The sequence below is a fragment of the Molothrus ater genome, chromosome 10 (assembly GCF_012460135.2).
Source record: "Molothrus ater isolate BHLD 08-10-18 breed brown headed cowbird chromosome 10, BPBGC_Mater_1.1, whole genome shotgun sequence".
In the NCBI taxonomy this organism is placed as follows: domain Eukaryota; kingdom Metazoa; phylum Chordata; class Aves; order Passeriformes; family Icteridae; genus Molothrus; species Molothrus ater.
Window position 1 is genome coordinate 7,001,426 of NC_050487.2, and position 25,980 is coordinate 7,027,405.

At 43.9% G+C, this 25,980-nt stretch overlaps 2 protein-coding genes and 1 non-coding gene across 3 annotated transcripts in view; 2 read left to right on the forward strand and 1 right to left on the reverse strand.

Moving 5' to 3' along the window:
- The window catches only part of LIMS2 (LIM zinc finger domain containing 2), a 31,811-nt gene extending 9,237 nt beyond the window's left edge, over positions 1–22,574 (reverse strand). The window contains exons 1-4 of the mRNA XM_036388862.1: positions 22,469–22,574; positions 8,768–8,927; positions 7,824–7,890; positions 7,405–7,525 (exon numbers count right to left, since the gene is read on the reverse strand). Of these exons, the coding sequence (XP_036244755.1) occupies positions 7,405–7,525; positions 7,824–7,890; positions 8,768–8,927; positions 22,469–22,479 (359 nt within the window). The 5' untranslated portion in view covers positions 22,480–22,574. The remainder of the gene's footprint in view (positions 1–7,404; positions 7,526–7,823; positions 7,891–8,767; positions 8,928–22,468) is intronic.
- GPR17 (G protein-coupled receptor 17) lies at positions 722–7,020 on the forward strand. Its single transcript, XM_036388861.2, has 2 exons — positions 722–939; positions 4,510–7,020. Exon 2 carries the CDS (start codon positions 4,541–4,543, stop codon positions 5,570–5,572), a length of 1,032 nt encoding a protein of 343 aa, XP_036244754.1. The 5' UTR covers positions 722–939; positions 4,510–4,540; the 3' UTR covers positions 5,573–7,020.
- A 1,434-nt stretch (positions 22,575–24,008) lies between the features above and the next one.
- TRNAQ-CUG (transfer RNA glutamine (anticodon CUG)) lies at positions 24,009–24,080 on the forward strand. Its single transcript has one exon. It is a non-coding gene; the product is annotated as a tRNA-Gln (tRNA).
- The last annotated feature ends 1,900 nt before the right edge of the window (positions 24,081–25,980 follow it).

Below are 25,980 nucleotides of genomic sequence, written 5' to 3' on the forward strand. Positions count from 1 at the left end.
CAGGTGCCTGTCTAAGTGCTAAGCATCATTATTATTCTCTCCAAATCTGAGTCCTTCTGTCAGCAAGTGTCTCTGCCCAGGGCTGGAAGCACTGTCCGCCCAGACGGAGTCCAGAAAAAGCAGACAGCACCCCATTATAAGGAAACACACAGCTGTGCTCATCTCAGCATAAAGGCATCAATTTTACTCAGCACTGTCAAATGCAGAGTAATTATACAGGGCTGGACATGGGGACCCCGAAGCAAGAGTCCTGAAAGAGACCCCTCTCATTCAGCTGAATGAGATGCCTTCAGCCATTTGCACTGATAAACCATTATCAACCCCCACCCCACTCACAAACCCTCTGCCCTCCCACAGACCCTCTCTTTTGGAAGCAAAGGGAAGTGCTGGACAGGCTAAGCTGTTACCATAGCAGCCTCCCCTCTCCCTAACCCTCTCCCCCTCCCCCTTCCCACCATTATGGAATTATCCCATTCTGAAGTCTCCTGTTGTGTCTGTTAATACTAGATTTCCCCCAAACAATGCATCTCTCCACCCTCCTAAAATAATCAGGGGACTCCAAGGATTCTGTGTTTAGGGCTGGAGGTTCAGTAGCAGCCTTCAGTAAGCACCATGAACACTGGCATATTCATGCAGGATACTCATATCTATAGCAGCAGCCCCAGTGCCAAGAGTCAGCTGGGATGAAGACAGCTCCTCAGTGCTGGGGTGTCCTCTCCCCTGCTCTGCTGTGTGACTGAGCTGATAATGTGCTATCAGAGCAAGGAGGACACTATATAGAGGGGCTCCCCTCTCTGCTCTCAGCAACTCTGCAACTTCGAACTCTCAGAATCATCTTGTTTGCTCTGCTGTTTCTAATCTGCTGTCATCAGAAGGAGTTCGTTGAGACATTTCCCAAAAGGATCCTATAATCCACCCACAGGACAGCATTGTAAAGAGGTAAGAGACCAACTTTTGCTACTAGGAGCTTTTTTTTTTTTTTTAGGAGCTTTCCTAATGGCATTAGTTTTAGCTGGTGCCAATGAGGAGCAGAACACATATTGAGGTGGATGAATATAATGGAAATGTCAATCTAAGAATAGGCAGCATTTTCTGAACTTCAAAGAATAATCTCCTCATCTTTATGTCACTCTTTCAAAACAAAAAAGGTTTTCAAACTTTTGTACCTAATGTATATCCATTTGTGCCAGTTGTATGGTATATCTAGTGCTCTCTGACACTGCTTTGATGCTCATGATAACCAAGTATTTCAGCTGAAATACAGGCTCAACAGAGAGTGATTTTCAGGAGAATAACTTCAGTCAGAAAAGGACTATTTCTAATGAAGAGTACTTTGAGTGAAGGAGACACTCATTTGACAAGACACTAAAGTCATAATCATAAAAATGCACAAACAGAAACTGCTCTAGCTGAGAGCAAGAACAGGAATTTCTGACCTACCTCAAACCCTAACATACAGGTCAGTGGGCAAACAAAAGCTCCAAACTAGCCAGGTAACTGTGTTCAATGAGCTAAAGCCCTCTCCTGCTAGTTCTTTCATTAATGACAGACAGAGCATCTGCTGAAAGAGTGACTGCATTATGTCCAGCCTTGTGGATTGTTCTCTTGCTTGTTTCTGAGCAGAAGAGAAACAGGGCATGAAATATGGTCAGTGTGCATGCATGTATTTCAAATGAGCAGTGACACCCCCATTTCAGCTCAGCCCTGGGAGGCCTGGGATAATGGCTCATTCCAGAACAGTGCTCTGTTCAGCAATACATAAATCACTAAATATTCACACAACATCAAGAGTGCAGTCCAAGCAGAAATTACTGGATAATGAGCCAGACTCCTAAAGGAGTTTTTTGTCTGTAGAATGAAAGCCTCTTGCACCATACAGCTTAACAGAGACTACACATTATAGGTCATTTGTAAAGGTTTCTAGTTTGCTCTTAGCATTTGTACAGACTATAGGAATCCCAGTGATTTGTTTGTAAAAATAGAAAAAAACTAAACATATTTATTTTAAATCTATAGGATAAACCCAAGGAGAATAGGAGTGGAATTGCAAATAACTGCAAAGGGCTTTCAACACATTCTAGAGAACACACAGAGAATTATTACTTTTCTAAAACTGTAGAATTTTGCCAAAAGCATGTAAAGTCTAAAAATAAGCCCAACAATTAATTCTAGTGACATGTTGGCTTTTTTCTCAACCTACTCAAGTGCTACACCACTATTTTCACCCATTAACTAGAATTACAAAAAAACCCGTTAAAGCTGTAATTAAAATTTCCTTTTAACTTAAAACATAAGCAAAATTAGAAAGAGGACCACTTCCTTTTTCTATAACTTCTAATCAGACAATGAAAAACATCTAATTTCACCTTGCTCTAAAAAGTAAATTAGATAACAGCAGGTCTCCTATGAAGGCTGTCATTTGCAAAGATTGAATCTATTTCAATTTTATCATTAGTTCTAAGCCTCTCTCCTCCTGACACTGACATACTGGGCTTCCAGATAGCTCTGACATTCTCCTTCCTACTCCAACCCACAGCATTCTGCACTGAAAGCATGTCTGTATAGAAATCCACAGCAAACTCAATGTTGTCATCAGTGAGCATAAAGCTCCTAGCTTTGAAGTCTTGCCTATTCTAAGTCTGGCACTGACACACAGCTGAATCTGAATTTCTAAGATCTACCTTAGGAAAGCAATTCAAATGAATTGGTTCAGTGTATCATGTTGTTAAACCCCTAATAATCATCTTGTAAACAGGGAAAAGTCTGCTTACTCCTTCACTTTGGGAATTGATTTAAAGCATTATCAGTAAGACAAGAGCCAACCCATACTTGCAGGTTTTATTTTGTAAGGGACAAATGAATAATATAAACAAAAAATTTTGGTCTCTGTAAACTTGTGACCTTCACACAAAAGAAAAAAAAATCAGCTGGGCGTTTTCCTTTTGTATGTCAAAGCACAATTTCACAAGTATTTTTACAGATAAGAACAAAAGGGCTGTACAGTCTTCCTTGCACATGCAATTGCAAGTAACAACAAGTTGCTATCTTGCCAAAAATACTCAAATCCAGAAGGGTATCCAGGCAATGCATGAAGTAAGAAGGGCCCTCTGTGGCCATAGGAAGAACTTCCAAATTTCTGAATTTCATCCAGTCTCCCTTGCTGTTGACTTTGTCTCTTCAATTTTGAACCAAACAGAAGTGATCCAGCACATTAGTCTCCAGTTATTCCAGTTTTCTGTTCACCTGAAATTAACAGCAGCTAAACTGAACATATTAATTACCTTGGAATTTTCTTATATTTTCCAATATATTTGTTTGTCCTTAACCCCATTTCAGTTCTTTATGATCCCAATATTTTTGGGCATGTGAACAATGAATTCTGTTGGGGAGCTGGATGCAGTGCATAATGGATGTATTTAAAGATGTATTGAATATTATGGAGAAATGCTCAGTCAGTACAAAAGGCAAGGGTGAGCAAAGTGGACGTACTGCTGCACAGACTGGAACACTTATGAGAAATCCAAGTAATAGAGACAATGCTGGAATTTCAGACCACCTGCATTTCCCTACCACCTATACCCACAGACAACCAAAGCCATGGGCAGGTGCTCAGAAAATCCTATCACACTTCTTGTTGATGCTGTTCAGGACATTGCAAACAGAGACTGGCAAAGCTAAGACCAGTTTTGCTAAGCTTCTGCTTGGAAAAGGCCCTGGATAAACTACAGTGGAGCTCAGGTTTTTGAGGGAGGAAAAGAGAGAGCTGTGGTGGAAGATAAAAGCTGCAGGAAAGGATGACACTTTGAGAGGTGACTGACAGCATAGGCATTTTTTAAAATCTTCCCTGGGTCAATTCGGTGTCAAAAGAGATGTTGCTACCCATCTGAAAAGTTTCCTTCTACATTGGAACTAGGTGCATTTGCTTTAAACACAGGACTTTAAACTAAAATAATGCTCTAAGGTTTTCAGGAACCCTGTTGTTTTTTTAATAACAGCAATATTTGACCTGTCTTTTATCTCTTTTAAAAACAAGACAGATATTCTACGTTAGATCACCTTGCAACAGATACCTGTGCTCAGAAAAGCGACTCATCAGGAACTCCAAAGTTCTGAATCAGGCTTTCATCCTGAAACATGGAATGTGCTTTCTAGTTAGATATACAGAACTCACTTCTACACCTCTTAACCAGACACACAAGCATCTCACTACCTGATTATAAAACTGACCTCAGCACAGGCTAGAGACAAGCTCATCACCAGCTAGCCAGCTCTTCACTGGAGTTCCTTCCATGGGAGATACTGCTCTGGTAAACCCAGCTGAGCAGAGGGTATTCAGAGTTCTAATATAACATTTAAATTCAGACTGACCTGTCATACCAAACACTGATGCTAGCAAACAGGAGACATTCCTGACTTTTATGCATGGGTTTTTAAATGTCTTTTTTTTCTTTTGTTTTCCACAAGTCCAGGCTCTTCTGTAATATAATGTCTTAATTCTTTCACATTTAGGGCTTTTTCCTCTTCAGAACTGTGGAGAAAAATGAACGGGCCTGCAGCTTCAAGCCTGCTCTTCAACTGCTCAAATCAATCAAATTTCAGTTTGGAAACATCAGAGCGATGTGGCAAAGAAACACACCTTGAGAACATGATTTTTGCCACATTCTACTTTCTGGACTTCATCCTGGCTTTTGCTGGCAATGCCCTGGCTCTTTGGCTTTTCATCCGGGACCAGAAGTCAGGCACGCCTGCCAACGTTTTCCTGATGCATCTTGCTGTGGCTGACCTGTTCTTTGTGCTGGTACTCCCCACGCGGCTGGTGTATCATTTTTCTGGTAACCATTGGCCATTTGGTGAGATCCCATGCAGACTCACTGGTTTCCTTTTTTACCTCAACATGTATGCCAGTATTTACTTCCTGATGTGCATCAGCGTTGACCGTTTCCTGGCCATCGTGCACCCAGTGAAGTCCATCAAGCTCCGCAGGTCCCGCTATGCCCACGTGACGTGTGTCTTTCTGTGGGTCATCGTTGGGGTGGCAATGGCACCTCTGCTGCTCAGTGTGCAGACTGTCCAGATGAAAAACACGACTGTCTGCCTGCAGCTCTACAGAGAAAAGGCCTCACGCCACGCCCTCGTGTCCTTAGCCGTGGCATTCACCCTCCCCTTCGTGACTACTGTGACTTGCTACTTACTCATCATCCAGAGCCTGAAGAGTGGGAACAGAGTTGAGAAACACCTGAAGGAAAAAGCTGTCAAAATGATCATCATGGTCCTGATGATCTTTCTAATTTGCTTTGTACCTTACCACGTCAATCGCTTCATTTATATTCTCCACTACAACAGGAGCAGAGCTTCCTGTGAAACGCAGCGTCTGCTGGCCCTCAGCAACCGCGTCACCTCCTGCCTCACCAGCCTCAACGGGGCCTTCGACCCCATCATGTACTTTTTTGTGGCTGAGAAATTCCGTGAGGCTTTGTGCAATCTGTTTTGTATTAAAAAGACCATAATGTTGCCTCAAACATATGAGGGTAAGACAAATGAAAGCTCACTAAGTGCTAAATCTGAACTGTGAACATGACTCTTGTCAGTATCAGTGTTTCATTTTAAGAACACTCTTCCACCAAAATCAGCTGAGAGCACAAATATGCAGCAAGACAGTCCAACCAGAGTCAAACTCATCCTGAAAGGGGAAGTTCTGTTGTTTTTCTGGGGCTGCCATTAACAAGAACCCTTTGACCATAGAGAACACATGTGTTTGTGTTGCTGAAACTTCAAAGAGAAGGACAGTTCTTCTGGTTTCCAAGAAATGAAACTGAGGGTTGAGCACTTAGGAATAGGGAAGGAGGACAGTGAGGGAAATGGACCCGTGAATTTTTTCTTCAAAGAACTTAATTCCCAAGGCACTCAGTGCTTCCTCTGCTCAATGCATACAGCCTTATTTAAAATCTCACATTGTGCCAGCAGTAGAGATCCACTCCTGAGACAGACCTGCCTGACAAAAAAAACCTCCACATTGGCACATCTTGTTCAAGTTTCTGAATTCAAAGTGTTTATATGTAACAGAGAGAAAACTGGTACTAAATGGTGACAAGAAAAAAAACCCAAAAAACATCAGAATGAAGCAATAAACCCAACCTGGACAGGAATTAAGACAGAAAAGATTCCTAGCTTTAAGATGGTTTACAGTTCTTTTTTGTGACTTATTCCTTTACTATGGATAAGACTATTCCTTCACTATGGATAGAGTAGGGATTATTATTATTCTCACTGATACAAATTGCATCCAGCAGAACATGCCTGGAAGTGACAGGTAGACCAGGTACAATGAGAAGGGAAAAAAACCCACAAGAGTTTCCCCCAATATTTACTAGAAGACTGCTTCAATGCTATGGATATAAATGTTACAGGAAATCATGTGACAGGTGAAATATATTGTTACAGAGATACACACACCTATCTCTCTGCTATGCTTTGGGGATGAGTTCCTTACCATTTGAGGTTTGGTCCACAAATTACAAAAATCAAACATACTTTATCTTGCTTGAACTGCTTTTATTCTGACTGCTTCCCCAAAACACCCTAAGTGCTATTCCAACAGCCCACTCTAGCAAGATGAGACGCCAAAATAAAATCAATTATGCCCAGCTCAAAAAACTAAGGCACAGAGGTTGCATGCAGTATGAAAAATAAGAGGGAGTTGAGAAGACTCCCTGCTGGACAGATACAAGTATATGACCTTTTCTTCCTTCCTTCACCATTTAGTTAGTGAAAATATAAACTCTAGGAAACTACTAACATATGGCTTTCATAACATATGAAAGCCTAAAATTAACTCTGAATTGTGCAACACTGTCTGCTAACTGCTGGACTGTTTTATTTTCTTATAATGGTATGCTTTTGTATAAGCTCTCTTTTGTGTTTTTATTTCTTGTTTCTGAATTAAATGCATTAATCGACCTCTAGGATTCATTTTGTATTTCTGCATTTAAAATAAATGATTTCTGAAGACCAGTGGAACCACAGGCTGAAAAGACTTTGCTGTAATCATTGTGTTGTTCTTGTGGCCTTTTGCTACACTTGATTTCCTGCTCAGCAGCTTACTTGATGAACAGCCTGCCTGAGATCACCTAATCCCTTTTTCTAACTTATTATGCAGCCTTCTGCCTGAAATTCCTTTCCAGAACCCATTCACTACCCACTAAAATTTGAGTTTCTTGTTGGAAACAAGAACGTGTTTCATTGGATGAAGAACTTCTCACCTAACAAGCTATTCCTAAACTTTCTTCTGTACCTTTTCAAGCTATCCTTCTCAGTGTAAAACTAACTGACCACCCTCAGCAGCTCACAGCCGTGAGCTGTCAATAACACGTTAATACAACATTCTGACCTCCTGCTCCCTCTTACCTGCCAGCATTCTTCACAAAACCCAGGTCAGCAAGGGTTACATCGCAGAGCTCACAGCGGAAACATTCTGGGTGCCAGTTGTTGTTCATTGCCTTGATAACACGCCCAGTAATGAACTCACCTGCAAAAGGAAACCATGAGATGCATGCAGAAAACAGTCTTATCAAAATCCACTGTCCTTCTACTTTCATTCCATAATTATTATTACAGTCTAACTTGGAAAACAAACCCCAAATTATTCCCACAACCAGAATAACCCAAAATCACTGCTGGTATCATGCTTTATTCTCACCCAGAGCTCCTGACTCCTTAAAACAACCCCAACAACCTCAGCCCAAGGGACTGGATGTTCCAGCAATGCTGCAAGGTTTGCACAGCCCTGCAGTTAAGCCCTGGTGTTGATATTTGCCACTTCTTACCACATTCCCCGCAGCAAGGAGCAAACAGCATCTGGAAGTCATGCTCACAGTACTTCCTACCTTCAAACTGCAAACAAAACAAGAGAGAAGGAGCCCTCATGAACAACTGAACTACTTTTACACCTTGACAGTGCAGCATGATTTTCCATTGATATGACCATTTAGTCAAGGTCAGTCACATTTTCCAGTTCTAGCCCCCTATACATGTGTTTTTCAACTCCTAAAGGTTCTCATTAAAGAAATACCCACATATAGCTTCAGCCTCATGGTGAATTTGCACAGCTAAATTAATAGCAATGCTGCTACAATATGGTAAAAATCCTGAACAATACCCCAATCCTTTTCCTATAGTTGCCTTTTATTTCATTTTTGCTTTAGTTTAGTTCAGAACTACTATTCTTCCTACACAAGGCTAAAACTCATGCCAAAATAAAATACAGCAAGTTTAAGCCAATGTGTTAGTCAAAATATGTGCTTGTCCATATTCTGTAAAAAAACTCAACCCAGTTTTTAAGTGGGTTCACTTATTACAGTTGCCCAACTGGAACAGTTTAGTACAATATGTCTAAAAATAAAGATAAAAGATCACTTTTGTCTAATGAAATATTAAGGCCAGGTTGGACAGTGCTTTGAGCAATACAGTCCAATGGAAAGTGGTCCTGTGTGATTTGTAAGGTCCCTTCCAGCCCAAACCATTTTGTGATTTTGTGATGGTTAACAAAACACTTTTTATTTTCTTTTTGAAATGTGTCTTACCCAAAGAGCAGCTTTTGCTAATACGAAAGGAATATGTGAGAAGAAAAAAAGGGAAATTAAGTTGGAAGCTCCTCAAAAAATGGTGACAAATATTTAGGGCTAAGAAATTAAACACTCAAGAAAGCTGAGAATTCCTTGCATTTTACCAGAGCTATTTCTCTTCTCTTCCAAGCAGTGTGGGAACTCACCTCATAGAAGAGTCCCTCTGGAAACTGCCGGAAGCACTGGGCACAGACAAAGCAGGTCTCGTGGTACAGCTCCCCATTGCTGTTCACAATCCTCTCGGCAGGGTCGAACCGCGCCTGGCAGCGCTCGCACACGGCGTTCGCCAGAGCGTCAGACATGTTACTGCAATAAAGAGCAAGAACATTTACCAACACAACATTCCAGCTGCTTTAAACTCCTTTTTACATGAAAAGCAAAAAGATCAATGAGTCACTGACATCAGTTAGAAATAAGGTTCTGACAGCTCATACGTGGCAGATGAGGTCAAGTAACAGATGTACCTATTGCATGCTTTTGGCTACTTCACCAAAATTTCACCCCATTACATCATCCTGCTAATAGCTCATAGCAAATACCCACCATTTTTCACAAATCAGCAGTTTGGAGAGCAGCAAACCCAATGATCCTGACTTCTTGGGCCTTCTGGTCTCAGGGTATGGATTTTCTGATGTGTAGTAAGCACTAATATCCCATTGCACTTTTCCCTTCACTGTCAGCAGTAACAAACCATTTCCCCTTCTACAGGCCCCTGTCCTCCTGACAAATTAGTTCAAACTGTCATAGTGTTACAAAACTGGGCAGGGAGAAGTCCCTCTAGCTGGCATGGCCAACACCTCAGCTTCATTTCCACAGAACACGAGGCTAAACCCCTCCCCAAGCCGCACTTAAAAATCACATAACATTTCCTCGACCTACCCTAGAATAAGGAATCAACCTAACCTCTCCCACAAAGTTCTCATGCTTGCCAGCATGCTAATGCAAGTTAATGCAGTTTTAAAATGTATATCACATGTGCAAACCAGGAGGGAAAAATTATCAGGTACATCTCAGTTTCTTGTTACAGTGTGATCTTTCTTTTAACCACCAGACTATCCAATAGTGTAAAGCCTCAATATTATTACACCTTTAGTTATAGAAAAATTGTTTTATGCCTTCGGGACACCTTTTGAATTCCATGATTGGAAAGACTGCAATTTTGTAGGTAGAAGTATAAAAAATTGCTACCATGTTAAAAAAAAATCTCCAAACTACTTGTATAGTACTTCTGCTGAGGTAGGCAATGTATGCATAAAACGATAGACAGCTTGCTTTACAAGGCTTTTTTCTTTCTTTTTAGATTCAAAGTTAGTCTGAACTGATTTTCCACTGTTAATGTTACTCAACAACCCAACATGCTACTTTCCCCACCTCCTCACGGAGAACAGTAATTCAAGAAGCTTTTCCAGGAGCAGATTCTCTTTCCTCTGCTCAGAAACATGCCCCCCCAAAACCAGGCCAGTGTCTGTATTCCAGGGCTTCATGCCCTGAGCACAACTGGAATGAGCAGGGGGCAGCACAACCAGCCCTGACTCCAGCTGCCTGAGCTGAGCCAAGTGTCCCTCCTCTGCACAGGGGACACCTAGGGCACATCCTAGGCTGCGACCTAGAGCCACCTCTCAGTAAAACCAGACTTTCTTTCTATGCTGCAGTTCCAAGGGAGGTAAAAACCAAGACAGACCACAATAGTTTCAAGAATGGAGTACCAGTCTAACAAAAATTTGTTACAACTTGTTTCCTTCTTGCAGTACAAAGAATATGTAAAAAAACAGACATGGACTGGAATTAGGGACAAGAGGAAATCCTGTAATTCCATAAACTAGAGATCATAGGTTAAAGAAATATTTTTTTATTCTGACAAAGTACCAAGGGAATGGGTCAACACAAAAACATCAGTGTTTGCAGCAAAGCCATCACCTAATCAGCTTGGTTTTCAGTCACCACTCTTCCAGCTACACCACACAAATCTGTACCAGGACTTGAAAATATAATCTTCCCTTTAAGTACTTCTTCCCTGTTGAAAAATTCAGTTCCTAAATTCCAAGACTTGAGCTAGCCAACAGCCAAGATTAATAAAGACTGATGTCATCATAGTGAAAAATCTCATCTAGGAAAAAAACCAGGCAAACCAGCAAGTATTACACTTCAGACACTAACAGCAAAGCAATACCTTGTGTTTGTTGGTTTTTTCCTTTATAAACGTGAAGTCAACATTTTAAAAAAACCCTGGTTTTCTTTCTTTTTTTCTTCCTACAGAGGGACACACCAGTGCCAGTATCAACATGCAAGGTGAACTCTGCTAGAGCAGCAACCTCCACAATGGCATTTCACAACTCAAGCCTGCAACCTGCACACAGCCATGTTCCTGCATGAAATGCAGTGCAGCTGAGACACTGCCCACCAGCCACCCCAGGAGGGATTCCCACACAAGTCCCACCACTGTCTTGGTAACAAAGATAATGATGACACAGGGACTCCCCTGATGTTGATGCTGCTGCTGACAAAATTTCCTCAAAGGCATTAGAAAGATGATTGTGATACAGTCTGAGCTGTCCACCCAAATGAGCTAATGAGTGTGACTCATTATGCAGAGGAGAGAAACTATTAGTCCAGGAAAATATAAATGAAAGAACCAGTACAAAAAAATAACAACTCAGTTCTCTGCCTCAGCTGAAACTTTTGGGAAGAGCCAGACTACAGGAGTCAAGTGAACCACATCAGCTCCTGACCAATGTATCTCCTGTAATGCAAACCAGCAGCTGTGGCTCTTTGACAATCCACACCAAGGGTTTTGCATCCTTGCTCTTTTTCCATTTTTAACTCTGCTTCTCTTTTCACTTAAGCCATTTTATTGTTTTGCACTCAAGCTACAATTTGCCACTTCAGCATTGCCCTAAAGATATGACTTTGCATTTATTCAAAGGTTTTACTTCAACACTTGCCAATTTCTTAATTTCCCCTAAGTAAGTACACACCCCTGTATGCCCTCTTGTTTATACAAAACCAAGCATTTTTTCAACTAGCTCAAGGTTAAAATTAACCAAAGCTGGAAGGAAGAGGGAGCACCTTGCTAATTCACAGCAATTTTATGGTTCAGCTTACTACACTGCTGCAAAAGCACTTCTGCGGGCAGCATAGGGAAAGGAAGAGGAACACCATAACCATCCTTTTGAAAAGTTTGACTTGCTGTGCCACTCATCAGATATCTACACCCAAATCTTTCCCACAAAGGAAAAGGACAGTCCCCAATATAAAGTGCTTCTTCTATTCTGTTTGCTCACTGATTTTTTGCTATTCAGTAAAATAAAGAATCTTCCTCTGTTTTAACAATAAACTGGTGACACAAAGACAGGAAAGGCTGTTAAAACACGATGAGATCAGCATCCTGAAGTTATCCTGTCCTGCACAAACCCAAAAAATACCAGCATTGAAACAATGCTTTTCCCAATCTTTCATCAGTTCATGCTGTATCTTAAACAGATTATCTTTGACAAGGTACCTGATTTACAGAAATTATGTTTTTACCATTATAACTTGGTTTCTCATGCTTTGACTTGTCAGAAGTATGTACTCTAAAGTACCAGCATAGGTCTTGAATGGAAGAAAAAAAAAAAAAAAAAAAGAAAAACAAAAATTCCTTCTTTAAAAGAAGTGGACAGTATCTAGGAGATCCATTCTGTGCCACAGGTACAAACACTACTGGAATATTTGAAAGCATTTTACTTCCTTCTATCACCGAAGTCAATATTAACTCTGTCTGAAAACATTTGTTCACTAGGATCTACCACTGGTGACAGATTAAGAAAAAAGAAGCAAATATAATAATTCCACTGCTAAGAGATTAGAAGAGGATCTCCAGCCTTCACCATCACACTTGCAGATTTCATTATTTTAAACGTGGCTACAAGACACAATGAACCAGACACTGGACAATCAGGAGAACAGATGAACAGTCTCAGATTTTGCCTAAGAAAAGGAACTGCAGGAGTGAGGAGCGCTTCTGTCAGAAAAGCCCAGTCAAAAAAAAGTTTCTTTAATTGGTTTCAAAAGCTTTTTGGTTTAAGTGTCACATAGAGTTCTTCTTCACAATGCTGAATGAAGAATTGTTTAATAGCGACTCAAAATCTTGCAGATACTACAAAAAGAAAGCAAGGCAATACTTGGAGATACGAGAACCCAGGGCATTATCCAAACCTCAGCAGAGAGCAAAACCTATGCTGGGGAACACTAAAAATGTGTTTTCTGCTCATGCTGGTCTACCAGTAGGAGCAAGTGCATACAGAAAATATCACAATATGATTACATTTCCAGTATGTATGCACAGACAGATATGATAAACTGGAAGAGCTATCACCACTTGTTTGCGCCACAGACAGCAGCAGCCAAGACAAAAATGAGAGCACTCCAGGAGAGGGGATGGTTCCCACCCCCACAGCACAGCTGAGAATTACTCACTTAAACCCCTCAATGTTGCCAAAGATACAAATGAAATCTGCTGGGACAATACCAGACTTTTTGATTAATTTCACAGATAACGACTAATGCAAAGACCAGAAGAAAGAGGAAGAGTGTCAGTTCATGAACTAGGGCTGAAAAACAGCCCCCAGCTACCCTTATCATTCCAAAATCTCTTTGCTATTGACTTATCTGGACAACTTTCCCAAACTGAATAAACCTCTTTAGTATGGTTATTATTAAACTTGTCATAAAATGTTGGAAAAAAATATTTCCCATTTGTTTAATGCATGATTTGTTGTGCATTTGGTAAACTATGTGCATAGCTTAACCTTTTCAGCATTTCTCCTTATGCTTGCATTGAATTTTAAGTTCATGCTGAATACTTTTTCACTAAGTAAGAAATGAAGAATGTTTCTCTCAGTATATCTTCCTTGATGATGCAGCCACCAAACTCTCTGTGAAATAAACATTTTTCTTTCTTATTTAGAACACAGGGATAACCAAAATTAAGAAAAACATACAAATGCAACTTATGGTCACAATATGGAAAAAACCCAATCTCTCCTTGGGCCTACCAGCAACAGTAATTTGCAATCGAGTAGAAACTGGAGGGGTTAAAAAAAAATTGCACATATTGCAGCTGAGGCCAGAGTACAAGGTCTGTCTGTATGGCTGACCTGCAGGAAGCTGCACATCAGGCAGACTTTTGAGACCAACAAAAATCTCTTGGTATTCACACAGAAAAAAGACACTTGAGAGTCCCTCTCAACACCAAGATATACTTATTGCCAGTAAATGATGACCAATTACTTGTAAAGACACACAGTTAGCAGAGTCCACTCAGCCCAGGTAAGTATCAACAACATAAAGAAATATACAGGCTTTAAATAAAATATTCCTCTTACACAGGAAAACCACCCTTTTATTATCAAGCATGTACCACTTCATCCAGAATGTCTATTTGAGAAATAATTCCTTACACACATTAAATCTTTCTCTTCTTCACTTCCACTAGCTCAAAGGAGCTTAAATATGATGTTTGTTTACCAGCACTGACAACACAAATCATTCCCCACATGTATTCACCAACTACCACCAACTAGCAGCAGCACTACTGCTGGATGACTCTCCTTTGCCTGAAGAAAAGGCATCAACTATCAAGGCCTATCAGGAAGAGAAGGAAAAAATTATCACTAACTCAAAACCCATGGATAAAATTATTCAGGAGAGCAACATCTCAAAGGGATTAAAATTGTCAGCACTGTGACCTGCTCAATAAAACCAAAATATATTGGCTCTATGCTTACTGTGCTTCAAGAACTATGATGTGAAAAACATACTCAGTTTACTTGTACATCTGCTTTTTCAGAGCTTTTCCTTCCTCTCACAGGCCTCTTCCATGCTTCTCACTTTTCCTGACCAGCATTGTCTCCACTCAATGGCATCCTCATTTCCTTCACCTCTTGTTAGCCCCCCTCCTCATTAAATTCTCATACATTCACACCCACAGCTTCTTGTAGGAAAAATAAAAAACTTACCAACTAACTAAGAGCTATTAGCTAAAAAGAAAAGAGCAGGAAAAGGAGGGTTTTAGTGAGGGATGCACAACTCATATTGAGCGGCCAAACTAATTCCTCATGTCCAGATAAGCATCAGGCCTACTTACTGCTAAGAAAAGTCTAAAAGTCAGAACTGACTGCTAGAAAAGGAAAATTATCTCTCCTGGACACTCACTGCTCTCTCCAGTCACTCAGACTTCAGATGCCATATTGCTGCTGTAGCTCACAGTTCTGCCAAAATGGAAGAAACTAAGTTTGATTTAACTCCTGCTAATTTACTGCCACAGCATATGCAGCAGTTGAGACGGCCATGATACACAGAGTATCACCACACAATTTCAAAAAGCTTCAACCCATACACAGTAACACCTTACCTCTTCAGAAGGCTGCAAGCATCTGCCCTTCTTGTTCTTTAGCCCAGCCTTTTATCCCCTCCTGTTGATGCCCTGCACCTGTGTGCCCTCTGCTCCCTTTGGTGGTTGGGCAGTGCCCCTGGGCACTCCATGGCTCTTTGCTGTCAGTGCTGCTCACCTGCTGCTCACAGCTGTGCCCACTGGGGATGAGGCTTGGCCATTACCACAAACTGTGTACCTACAACTTACCTCCTGCACAAAAGTAGCTAATGAAAATTCAGGGGAAAATTTAATGTGAAGCCTGGAAAAAATAATGATCATATCAAGCAATGGAATTGTCTGGACAGATTTAAGAAGCTCTGGTTTACACGTTCTCATGAAGCAGCTACAGTTGAAAGGTTTGGTTTCTGAAGCTGGTTTAGAGTTATTTACAAAACCTAAAATCAATGAACTTGCTATTAACAGTACAGGTAAAGAATTGAATACTGAACCCTAAAACCCAAAGAATGATAGAATTTTATCAACATTTTGAAAAATTACTGCATTTCACCCTTATTTTACTCCCACAGTGCCCAAATGCTTCACCATTAACACCACTAACACTGTCACAGTTTGACACTGGACAAACACCAGGCACCCAGTCAGTCAGTCACTCACCCTCCCCTGCTACAGCTGGGCAGAAGAGAGGAAAAAAATTAAACAGAGTTCACGAGTTGAGATAAGGACTGGGAGAAAACATTCCAAGGGCAAAACAGTCTCAACTTAGAGGCACAAAGTGTATTTCTTACTAAAAAAGTGAGAGGAGGATAATGAGAAGTAAAATAAGCCCTTAAAATACCTTTTTTCTCCCAACACCTCCCTCCTTCCCATGGAGAGTGTAGGGACACAGGGCATGGGGGTTTTGGTCAGTTCATTACCCATGGTTTCTTTCACTGCTCTGGGAGAGGAGCCCATCCCCTGTGAGACCGTGGGGTCCCTTCTCACAGGAGACAGTTCTCTGTGAACTTCTCCAACGTGGTTCCAATCTCACATGAAGCAGTCCTCCCAAAACTGTTGTGGCATTGGTCACTCTTCCATGGGGTGCAGTCCTCCTCCAGCCCTGGAAGCAGGGCCCCCTCTCTCCACTGGGTCTCCCCCTGGATCACAGCCTCCTCCAGGCATCCACCCGCTCCAGCATGGGCACCTCTCCCACAGGCTACAGGTGGATCTCTGCATCCCCCATAGATCCCCAGGGGCTGCAGGGGCACAGCTGCTTCACCAAGGTCCTCATCACAGCCTGCAGAGGAATCTCAGCTCCAGCACCCGGAGCCCATTCTCTCTCTCCTTCTCCACTGACCTTGGTGTCCGTGTTGTTTCCCTCACGTGTTCTCACTTTCTTCTCTTCTCTGACTAGAAAAAAATTGTGCCCCACTTTCTTTTGATTTTCTTCTTCAATGTTATCACAGAGGCATTACCAATAGCTCTAAGTGGCCCAGCCTTGGCCATGTCCATCTTCAGAGCCATCAGGGACTGGCTCTGCCAGACATGGTGGAAGCTTCTACCAGCCTCTCACAGAAGCCACCTCTGTGGCCACCCCCGCTACCAAAAACCAGGCCATGCAAAACCAACACAAGCACTAATGCTCGTTCTGAGCAGTCTAGCACAGAAATGGGAAAGGTTCTCCATTGTTGCCTTCCTGTTATTGTTAAAAACTGAAAGCTTTCTCATCAGGAAAGTCCTTTCCTTCTTAATCTACTTGGAAATGCAAACAAACTGACCTCCTCCCTTCTGGCTCTGTGCCAACAATTCTCACTTTAAATAAAGCAGCCCCACCACCAGAACCGAAAATCTACCAAAACCTGGAAAATGCTTTAACAACGCCATTCCCTTCATCTTGGAGACATACCCAGGAGTGCCAGGTGCCGTGTCTGTCCTGCTGCTCAGCAGTGACCCCGTGCCACTGAGCCGATCCTGCCGGCGCTGGTAGAGCTTGGAGGCTGCCAGCCCCCGGAGCCTGAGGCCGGCCATGGCACCCCGGCCCCTCTGCAGGGAATGCAGGGACACACAACGGGAGCGACACCGGCAGCACGACACTCAGTGAGTCACCTTCCTCTGGGCTGCTGCGTTTACATTTCAGAAGAGCTGAAGCAGGATGCACAGACACCCCATCAAGCACTGCCTCTCTGCCATTCTGCCATATTCTTAAAGATGTGACAGCCTCTTTCCTGTATTCCACTAGGAATTATTTACTTAATGCAGCACACTAGGGGCTACAGCAGCGCCTCGTTCTTTCCTAGCCTTGCAGAATGCATCTGTATAAATGTCACAACTGAGGTAAAAAAAATAAACCTTGAGTCTTCACATAATTAAGACACTTAAACCAATAAAACTTTCTGATCAAAACACAGCGAAATGGAGAAAGACAAAGAAGATTACTAGAGCTTTGATAGCAAAGACTACAGTTTACTGCAGATCAGTATCTGACCCTAGCATCTCCGAGTACTTCCCTGCAGGCTGCTGTACTACACCATGCCCTAAGATACTGTAAACAACAGAGCTGTTCCTTCCACTTGGACAAAGCATATTCCAAGAAACAAGGTTGCAAACACTTCTGGTCTCCGGCCTCATTGCAGCCGCTCGCAGCAGAGGGTCAGGAAGCAGGGAGGAAGAACATACTTGGCATTCCAGGCTCTAGAGCTCTCTGGCCTTCAAGCCTTACCATGAAAAATATCCTAAGATTCATTATTAACAAATTACTTTTTAGTAAATTGTAAGAAAACAAAAGGGGAGGGAAAGGGAGGGGAAAGGATTTTTGTAGCATGAGCATGAAATACAACTTGGCAAGCTACAGAGGAAAAAAATGAGAAGACTGATGACTTCATGAGTTCTAAATTAATATTAACAAGCAGGAATCCCTTCTGATACTTAAAGAAAAACAGAAGGGTTTACTGGGGCCCAGTAGAACAGGCATGAATAAAGAACAAATTAGTTTTAAAATCACAAATCAGCAGCCTTAAAATCTACAATGCACCCCCCATTTCCTTGAGAGTTTCAGCTCCTGACCTGACAGCAATCTGCCACTACCATTTCTTTCAGACTGTAGTGTAGATTATCCATTCTTTTTTAGAATAAAAATGGAATAAATAAAAATGTCCTCCATACTGGGTGTCTCTGCTGATCTTTGAAATTTTAGGGCAATAAACAATTTAAAAAATGTAATATTAAATCACCTTTTTACTTCTAGCAAAAAATTAAATCACCACAACAGTAATCTCCCTCATCCTTAAGCAATCTGACAAAAACCCTCCTTCTCTCGCAAACACTTAAGATTTTAAATGACTCATATGACATTATTCTATTTTTTTTCAAATAATCACTCTTTCATGGAAACTATGACTGTCTTCTTCAAAAGAGAAGATGAGGGAATTAAAGAAAAAAAAAAACAAAATCTCAACAGCAAATTTCCTGTCTTCCCATCCTTCAACACAAGCTCACTCACTCACTCACTCACTCACTCCTCTCTTGCCACCTTACACACAGAGTGAAAATGCACGGGTTTGTTTTTTCTCTCCCTCTTGACAGATTGCTTTTAAGAGACAGGGTTGATGCCAAACTCTTACAGGTGGTTACTTTCTGGGCCAAAGCAGAGAAGAAAGCAGCCAGACTTCTTTCAGACATTTCAGGTTTTCCTCAGAGAAGGACCTCTATGGCCCCAGAATACACTAAGGACCTTCCTATCTAGAGAGCAACAGAGAGCAAATTTAGAAAGAAATATTAAGATTAAAACCACATTTTCAATGCAAACAGCAGAAATGGCTGCTCCTAACTCAGAGAGATAAAACATCTCTTATTTAATGCAGCTACTGTCTATTCAGCACCAAGAACCTTTTGTAATACTGTCCTTTATACTCCCTCTTCTTTCAACCCATTTTACTTGCAACTGCTTCATGCAATGCAGAAGCAGCTCTCTACTGAATTAAAAAAGTATTTAACTAGCTAGCCAAATTGAAAATAATATACTGTTATTTCTTACCTTCACTGGATTAGGAACAATCAATAAGCATATCTGTAAATGCAGCTGCTCTTCTTTTGTTGACTACAGGAAGTACATAGGCGTATCCAGATCCCAATTTGACTAAGTATAGTGATAACAAACATTTCTTATGAAGATGATTATGCTCTGAAACATGCACTTGGGAAATATTTTTTCTTGGGCTTTCTATTAGCTTACTTTCTAAAGGCAACACAAAACAGCCCAGGCATATTTCACCTGTGAGTTTTCTGATCAACATCACAGCAGCAAAGTCTCAAAGCAAACTCTCTTCCATTCTTGTTTAGTTTCTACTTTGGGCATTTGACAACATTTTGCTCACTGGTCATTCACAGATCCTCTTTCTAAGGAATAAGCCCATCACAAAGACAAAGAAAAATAAAACAACAAAATCCAGCTAACCAAACAAAATTAATCAACTCCACCCCAAACTCCAACAATCCTCAAAAAGGCAAAAGTCAAAATGAACAGATGGACTAAATACATCAAATACAATTCTAGAAGCAGTCTTCCCTTATTTATTGGTAAGGAAGTACCATAGTTAACTTCTAAGTGCTCCAAAAATCACAACAACTGTATTTAGCAACACTGGAAATCACAGAAAGACTGCTTAGAAACACGCTGTTCTTACATCTAATACACTATCTCTTACACAGAATTAGTTTTCAAATGTAGTTAAAACAACATGTAACCTCATAAAACTAAAGAGTATGGCCAGCAGGTCAGGGAGGTGACTCTCCTCCTCTATTTCCCTAATAGCCCAGTCCAGACCTGGCACAAATACTATTTCTAAGATCCAATTATCTAGTTATCAGTTTTCTCTAGCAAAGCATAATCCTCACACTGTAAAAATGTAACTAGTGATATGTTTAAGATATGCATTTAATTTGCTAGATAGTCACCTAATTTTAGTAATTTTTTTTACTATGAGTATAAAAAAAGAAAGATGTACTTCTTTTTCCTGGACTTATATTTTTCCCTAGTGCTAAAAATCAATAAATCAAATCACTGCAGTTTTTTGTAATTCAGGAGATGCTCTCTGCAGCCAAATGAAACAGAACACAATGAAAATTGAGTTATTTTTCATGTATTTTAATATTAATAACGTATCTATAATCACAGTATCTAGAAGAGAGTCCTTTCATATTTCTGCTTTATAAGAAAGGTGAAGTGAAAAAGAATACTGTTTCAGCACCCCATGTTTTCCAGTCTTATTCACTTTAGAACACTGTAAAACAACACAATCAGTCCCTGTGTCAACAGTTCCAAGACCAAAGGGACATTTATGACCATTCCTGGCTAAGGATGGCTCCCACTGATGGATATTGTGGGGATGCCCCAGCTGTGAAACAGTTCATCTCCTCCCAGAACCCTGAAAATCCCATGTCCCAAAAGCTGGAGAACATCTGACTACATAGGGTCAGCAGACTTGAATAACTACCAGATAACAAAGAGGGAACAACATCTGGGTACCACTCAGCAGAGTGACCCCTAGCTGGATCTAAGGAAGAACATTCTCAATGCTGAATTCTTTGCAATGCCATAGGAGTCTGTCCCAGCCTGGAAAACAACTCTGAACACGGTGTTTGTCAATGGCATCGGCCAGGCAAGGTGCTGAGCAGTGCAAGTTACACAGACACTGTGAAGCTTTGCTGGGAAACCACGACCCTAAACAGATGATACTATTAACAAGGAAACAGCCAGCTGAGTTACAGCTGTGACAAACAACTGCAGTAAACTGTCCTGTCCTGGGAATGACAGCAGACAGAACTTTAGAAATAAATGTTCACAGCTGACAAACTTCCCAGCACAAACAGTTCTAAAAACATTAAATAACACCCACCTTCACTTTTCACAAGCTAAAGCCAAGGCCTGCTCATTTTAACAGACCTGTGAAGGAAACCCAAGGAAAAGGGAACAGAAGTCCTGCATCACTTTGAACTGCACACTTTGCAGTGTCTCAGTACCCTGGAGTTGTCCACCCAGGCCAAGGCTTCACATCAGAGCTTCCAATGAGCAGTATTACACTTTAACAGGCAAATTTCAGAGGAAGCATGGAGAGAAGACAATTACTGTCTACCAGCACTTCCCACTGTCCTCATGAGTGCCTTCACTCCAGATAAGGCTGTCATTCTAAACAGTACCATGCCACAGTTCTGAAAAAATAAAATCAGCTGGCTTCATATAGCCATAGTTCTTTCCAAGTCCTCTCCATCCTTTCTCCATTTAAGAGCTGGATGGGTACCCATGACCTGTGAGCATTTAAGGCTCCTGAGTCTTCCTCTACCTGTAAGAAAATGAATGTAAACTTGTAAATACACACCTGTTTCACACATCAGAAAAATAAAAATGGACCATTAAAGACATGAGGCAAAACCCAGAAGTTTTGAGCATGTATAATCACCCAAGAGCATAAATTTGTCATCACAGAGACCAAAAATAATACATTCCCAAATCACAGATGAGCATACACAATTATTCAGCACATTAGTGGGTTGTTCTCACACCCAACAACCCACTAATCAGGATCCACTTTTATCAGAAAAAGATGCCTAATACAAATATCAAGACTTGACACAAAAGGAAAGTGAATATTTATACACAAAGTGCTCTGAATCCGTCTCAGTATTCCTAATCACAAAGAACAATCCTTCAGAACTACAGTAACATAGTAGGACTCACAAGGATGAGTGTCCTAAAAAGGGCACCTTACTAATTGCAGTATTACATCTTCACGCTTCTCATCTCCAAAACATTTCACAAAAGCAAGCTTATTTTCACAAACTGCTTAAAATGTCTGGGTTTTATTTTACAGATGGGACAAAAAAGTGACATTTCAGCACTTGTGCAAACCCTCGCAAAATGCCAGAAAATGCCTTCCCCACTCCTCTTCTCATTTACAACTGTCAATTAAGTTTCTTCACAGAGTTCTCCACTGTCAGATAGCACGAGAGGAGAATCTAGCTCCAGATTTAAACAGTTCCTGGAACATGTTAACTCCAAGGCCAGCTCGAAGAAGAGGAGAGTGAATCTGTGGGCAGAGGGGCTGCGTGTAGGTCAGTGAGGAGGGTCCCGATGGGCAGCGGTGCGGGCACACCGGGCACGGGCTGCCAGAGAGCCCGGCTGCTGAGCAAGCACAGCTCACACCTACGGCTGCTCACATCTACAGCTGCTCGCCCAGCTCTGCCTCTGCCCTGCCCTCCGCTGTGTCCTCGGGCAGGGCTCAGGCACAGTCCAGCAGCTCCGCGCTTGCACGCCAGGCCGGAGCGTGCCCCGCTCCGTCCAGGCCTCACGGCAGCAAAGCTTTCTGCCCCGACCCATCCCGCAGGCCCCCATGGCGTTACCCGGGGCCAGGAGGAGCTGTTCCCCACATGTCACGGCCGGCCCAGGGCGGTGAAGGCGGACACGGCCCAGACCCCCGCCCGGCTCCCGTGTGCCCGGCCTCACCTGCCCGTCATGGCGGCGAACCCCGCGCTGTCGCTGAGGGGCTCCGGGGCGGGACGGGCGGCTCGGCCGCGGCGCTGCGGCCCCGGCGGCCAGCGCTGACCCCGCCCCGGCGGCGGCCCCGGCCCCTTGGGTGTGGGCGGGCACCGCAGCCCTCGGTGACTCAGGGCAGCCCCCCCGGACCTGCGCATACTTTTCCTATAAAGGCAAAGAAACATGGAATGGCGAGGCTGCGGAGCGGAAGGACGGGGGAGGCGGCGGGACAGGCACGGGCACGGCGTTTGCCCTTGCCCTGCCGCCGAAGCTGCTTCGCCCCAGCTGGCAGTGAACCCATGGCAGCGCTGTGAGTGTGGGGTGAAGGGGGCAGCGCTGCCTGGCGAGGAGTCACGTAAACCGCACTGACTCAGGGACTTAGTTCCTGAGATCGGAGCAGCCGCGCTTCCAGCCTGTTCTGCGGGCTGCTCATCCCTGCATACAGCCCCCCGGCGAGGGGAAGTGGCTTTCTGGCGTTTTACCCTTCGGGTGCAGAAGAGGGGGCTGGAAGGCTTCTAGAAAGTGGTCATGGCAACCATTGCTGCTGAAAGATGAGGGACGGCACTCGCCAAGGAGGGCCCCTCCAAGTGCGACGTTTTTGATAACATGTCATCCCTTCTTGACCGTGTTCAAGCATACTCTGATGTAAAGTGAACCACCAAAAACCATAGGAAGCTTCTGACGAAAAGCAATTTCAAACTTGGTTTTGATCTTGTGAGATAGCCCAGTATGCTGTGACTCACCGTTCTTACATGTATTGTTACATTCTGAGAGTGAGGATTGAAACTCTGTCTGTGCTGTCTGTGTTTTCTGGCGTCCAAATTCATTTTTCAGCCCTACAGTAAACATTTAAAATAGTATGTCGTTCAGCCCATCACTGTCTATACATACCTCTACAGACAGGGTCCATACCTGTTAGCCAGGTACCCTAATGCAAAACACCACACTGCCATGCAGTATTCAATTTCGCCCTCCCTGCTGTGCAGCATAGGCAGTGAGTGAAGTTCTTCCTCAGAGGAAGTGGAGGTCAGTCATTGGCGCGCCCTTGTTGTGTCACCTGTGCTTTGTCCTTGGTGCTGCAGCCCCTGTGCGGGGTTCAGCAGAGGGTCTTTGTAGAGCTTTGGTAGAGATGGGGCAAAGTTAGCCTCTGCATAGTCCTTAAGGAGCTGGAGGGGGTTGGTCTGGAGAAGAGAAGGCAAGGGGGCTTGTGGTGTGTGAAGGTAAGTTGGGAAGGTAAGTTTGCCTGCGTGAGAAAGGGCTTGTTGCAATTTGGGAAAGGGAAGATTTTGCGTGCTTTGAAGCGCGGCAGTTGTAAGAGAGGGCGCGTGAGGGTTGCAGGGAGCTGTGCTGCTGCGCTGAAGGGCGGCGCGATGGGAGAGGGTCTGTAGGGCGTGCAGGAAGGCTGCAGCAGGTGTGAGATGTGCAGAGCAGTGGAGAGGCAGGCAGGCTGAGCTGGGGCCATAAGGCTGAGGCAGGCTGAGCACAGGGGGCCCAGGCAACCTGGGCAGGAGGTCCTATGGTGTAATGGTGAGCACTCTGGACTCTGAATCCAGTGATCTGAGTTCAAATCTCAGTGGGACCTGAGCCTTTTGGTTGCCTCAGCTTGCTTGCCCTCACCATGCCTACACTCTCAGCCCTCTCCTCTGCTGCTGCTTCCCTTCTGCACTCTTCTCGCAGCAAGCACACAGCACACACAGCACCTGAGCTGCAGAACTCCCACTCACAAAGGGCCAGGCACAGGACTCTGCTCTGCCACCACTGCCTCCTCCTGTCTTGGATGCATCTCACTCCGGACACTGGGCTACACGCTCTGGGCACCTGTTTCCACCTTTGACCATTCCCACAGGAACAGCAGCTTACTCCGTGTGCCAGTACTTGTAGGCCCACTGCTGTGAATGTCTCCTTTCTTACTCCTTTCCTCTGCGGCTTCTTTTCCTCTTTTCCCTGCCAATTCCTTTCTATTGCTCTGCAATCCATTCCAGGAGCTCTACCAGCATTGGGCAGTGCCCCATCATTGGGGTTCCATTTGTTTCCATGGGAGAGGGAAGGATCTCCCTGGCAGAGCAGGTGGTAGGTGAGGGAGGAGGAGAACAAAGGACCACGACTCTCCAGCAGTGCTGCACAAAGGCTTTAATGAGAAGGAGCAAAAGCGGCGGCAAAGAACAGAGACCAAGGAAGAGGTGTGGGGGGCCAGGGAGGGCAAGAGATGGGCCCATTTGCCAAGGAGAAAGGGGATGATGCGCCGGCCTCAGCAGATCTGACCTCAGCAGCGGGGGAAAGGCAGACACAGGCCTGAGCCCCCCAGGCCAAGGGAGCCCCCAGAAGAGATGGGAACCCCCGCGGTGCTGAGGGAGCTGCCAACAGCAGCTGACAGAGAGGATCCCACGGCTGTGCTCTGAGGGAAGGAGGTGAGGATGGGGCCCGGCATGGTCACCACCACCGGCGAAGGCTCGATGTACACCGTGGAGTCAGCGCAGCGGGCGTTGCAGGGCTCAGTGCAGCTGCTGGCAAGGGGCGTTGGGCCACAGGGGCCGCAGGGCCGTGGGGGACAGGGTCTGCAGCAAGACATCTCTCGGTGCGGGAGGCAAGGCTGCAACACAGAGCAGGGAGCGGCACCCGGCCTCAGCATCGCTCTGTCTCTCTGTCCCTCAGCTCTCCCCAGGGACACATTTGGTCTCCACAACACACTCTGTGCCCACAGCTCCCACCACCCTCCTGGTGCCCTCCCAGTGGCACGGCACGGGAAGGCCGCCCCACTTCAGCAATAGGAGCCAGCCCAGTGGCTTTAAGGGCCCTGTGGAAAGACTGGTCACAGCCCATCTGCAGAGCAGACATGGCTGTGTCAGACAGTGTCCCGGCGTGCGCCGGCACATTTTGTTACACCACGGCAGGTGCAAATTCTGCTGGGCACATCCCCCTGAGGCTGAGCCCCATTGATCCCCTTCTGCTGGAACAAAGCCCCCTCTTCCCAGCTGGCCCCAGCCCCCAGCATGGAAAGGCTGACAGCCCTCCAACAGTTCTGTGCCAGGGCCACGCTCAGGCTGCCCAAGGATCAAGCTGGGCAGCCTCCATGAGAGCAGCTCAGCCCACAGGGAGGGATGGAGCGGGCTCAGGCTTACCTCGTTCCTCGAGGAAAGGGAGGCCAGAGACCAGGATGCAGAGCCTGCAGCAGAGCAGCCTTTTATGCTGGGTCCCAGAGCCCTGTGGGGCCACAAACATTCCTTGTTTGTGAAACATCCAAACTCCTGGGAGTGGCCACTTGCCAGGCCTCGCTGATGATCAGGTCCCTGCCTCTTTCATCTCAAATGTTGTTCTTCCTCTTTGTAGAAACCAACATTCTGTGATAACTCTTAGAATCACTTTGGAATGGAACGGACCTTAAAATCATCTACCTCAAACCCCCTGAAACAGCTTCTAGAATTTCTCTGCACAGCCCAATCCAGTGTATCAATCGTCTCCAAGAAAAAGATGCCCTCCCAATG

Coding starts and splice junctions, on each gene's coding strand:
- GPR17 (XM_036388861.2), top strand. CDS start 4,541: ATGAACGGGCCTGCAGCTTCAAGCCTGCTCTTCAACTGCTCAAATCAA.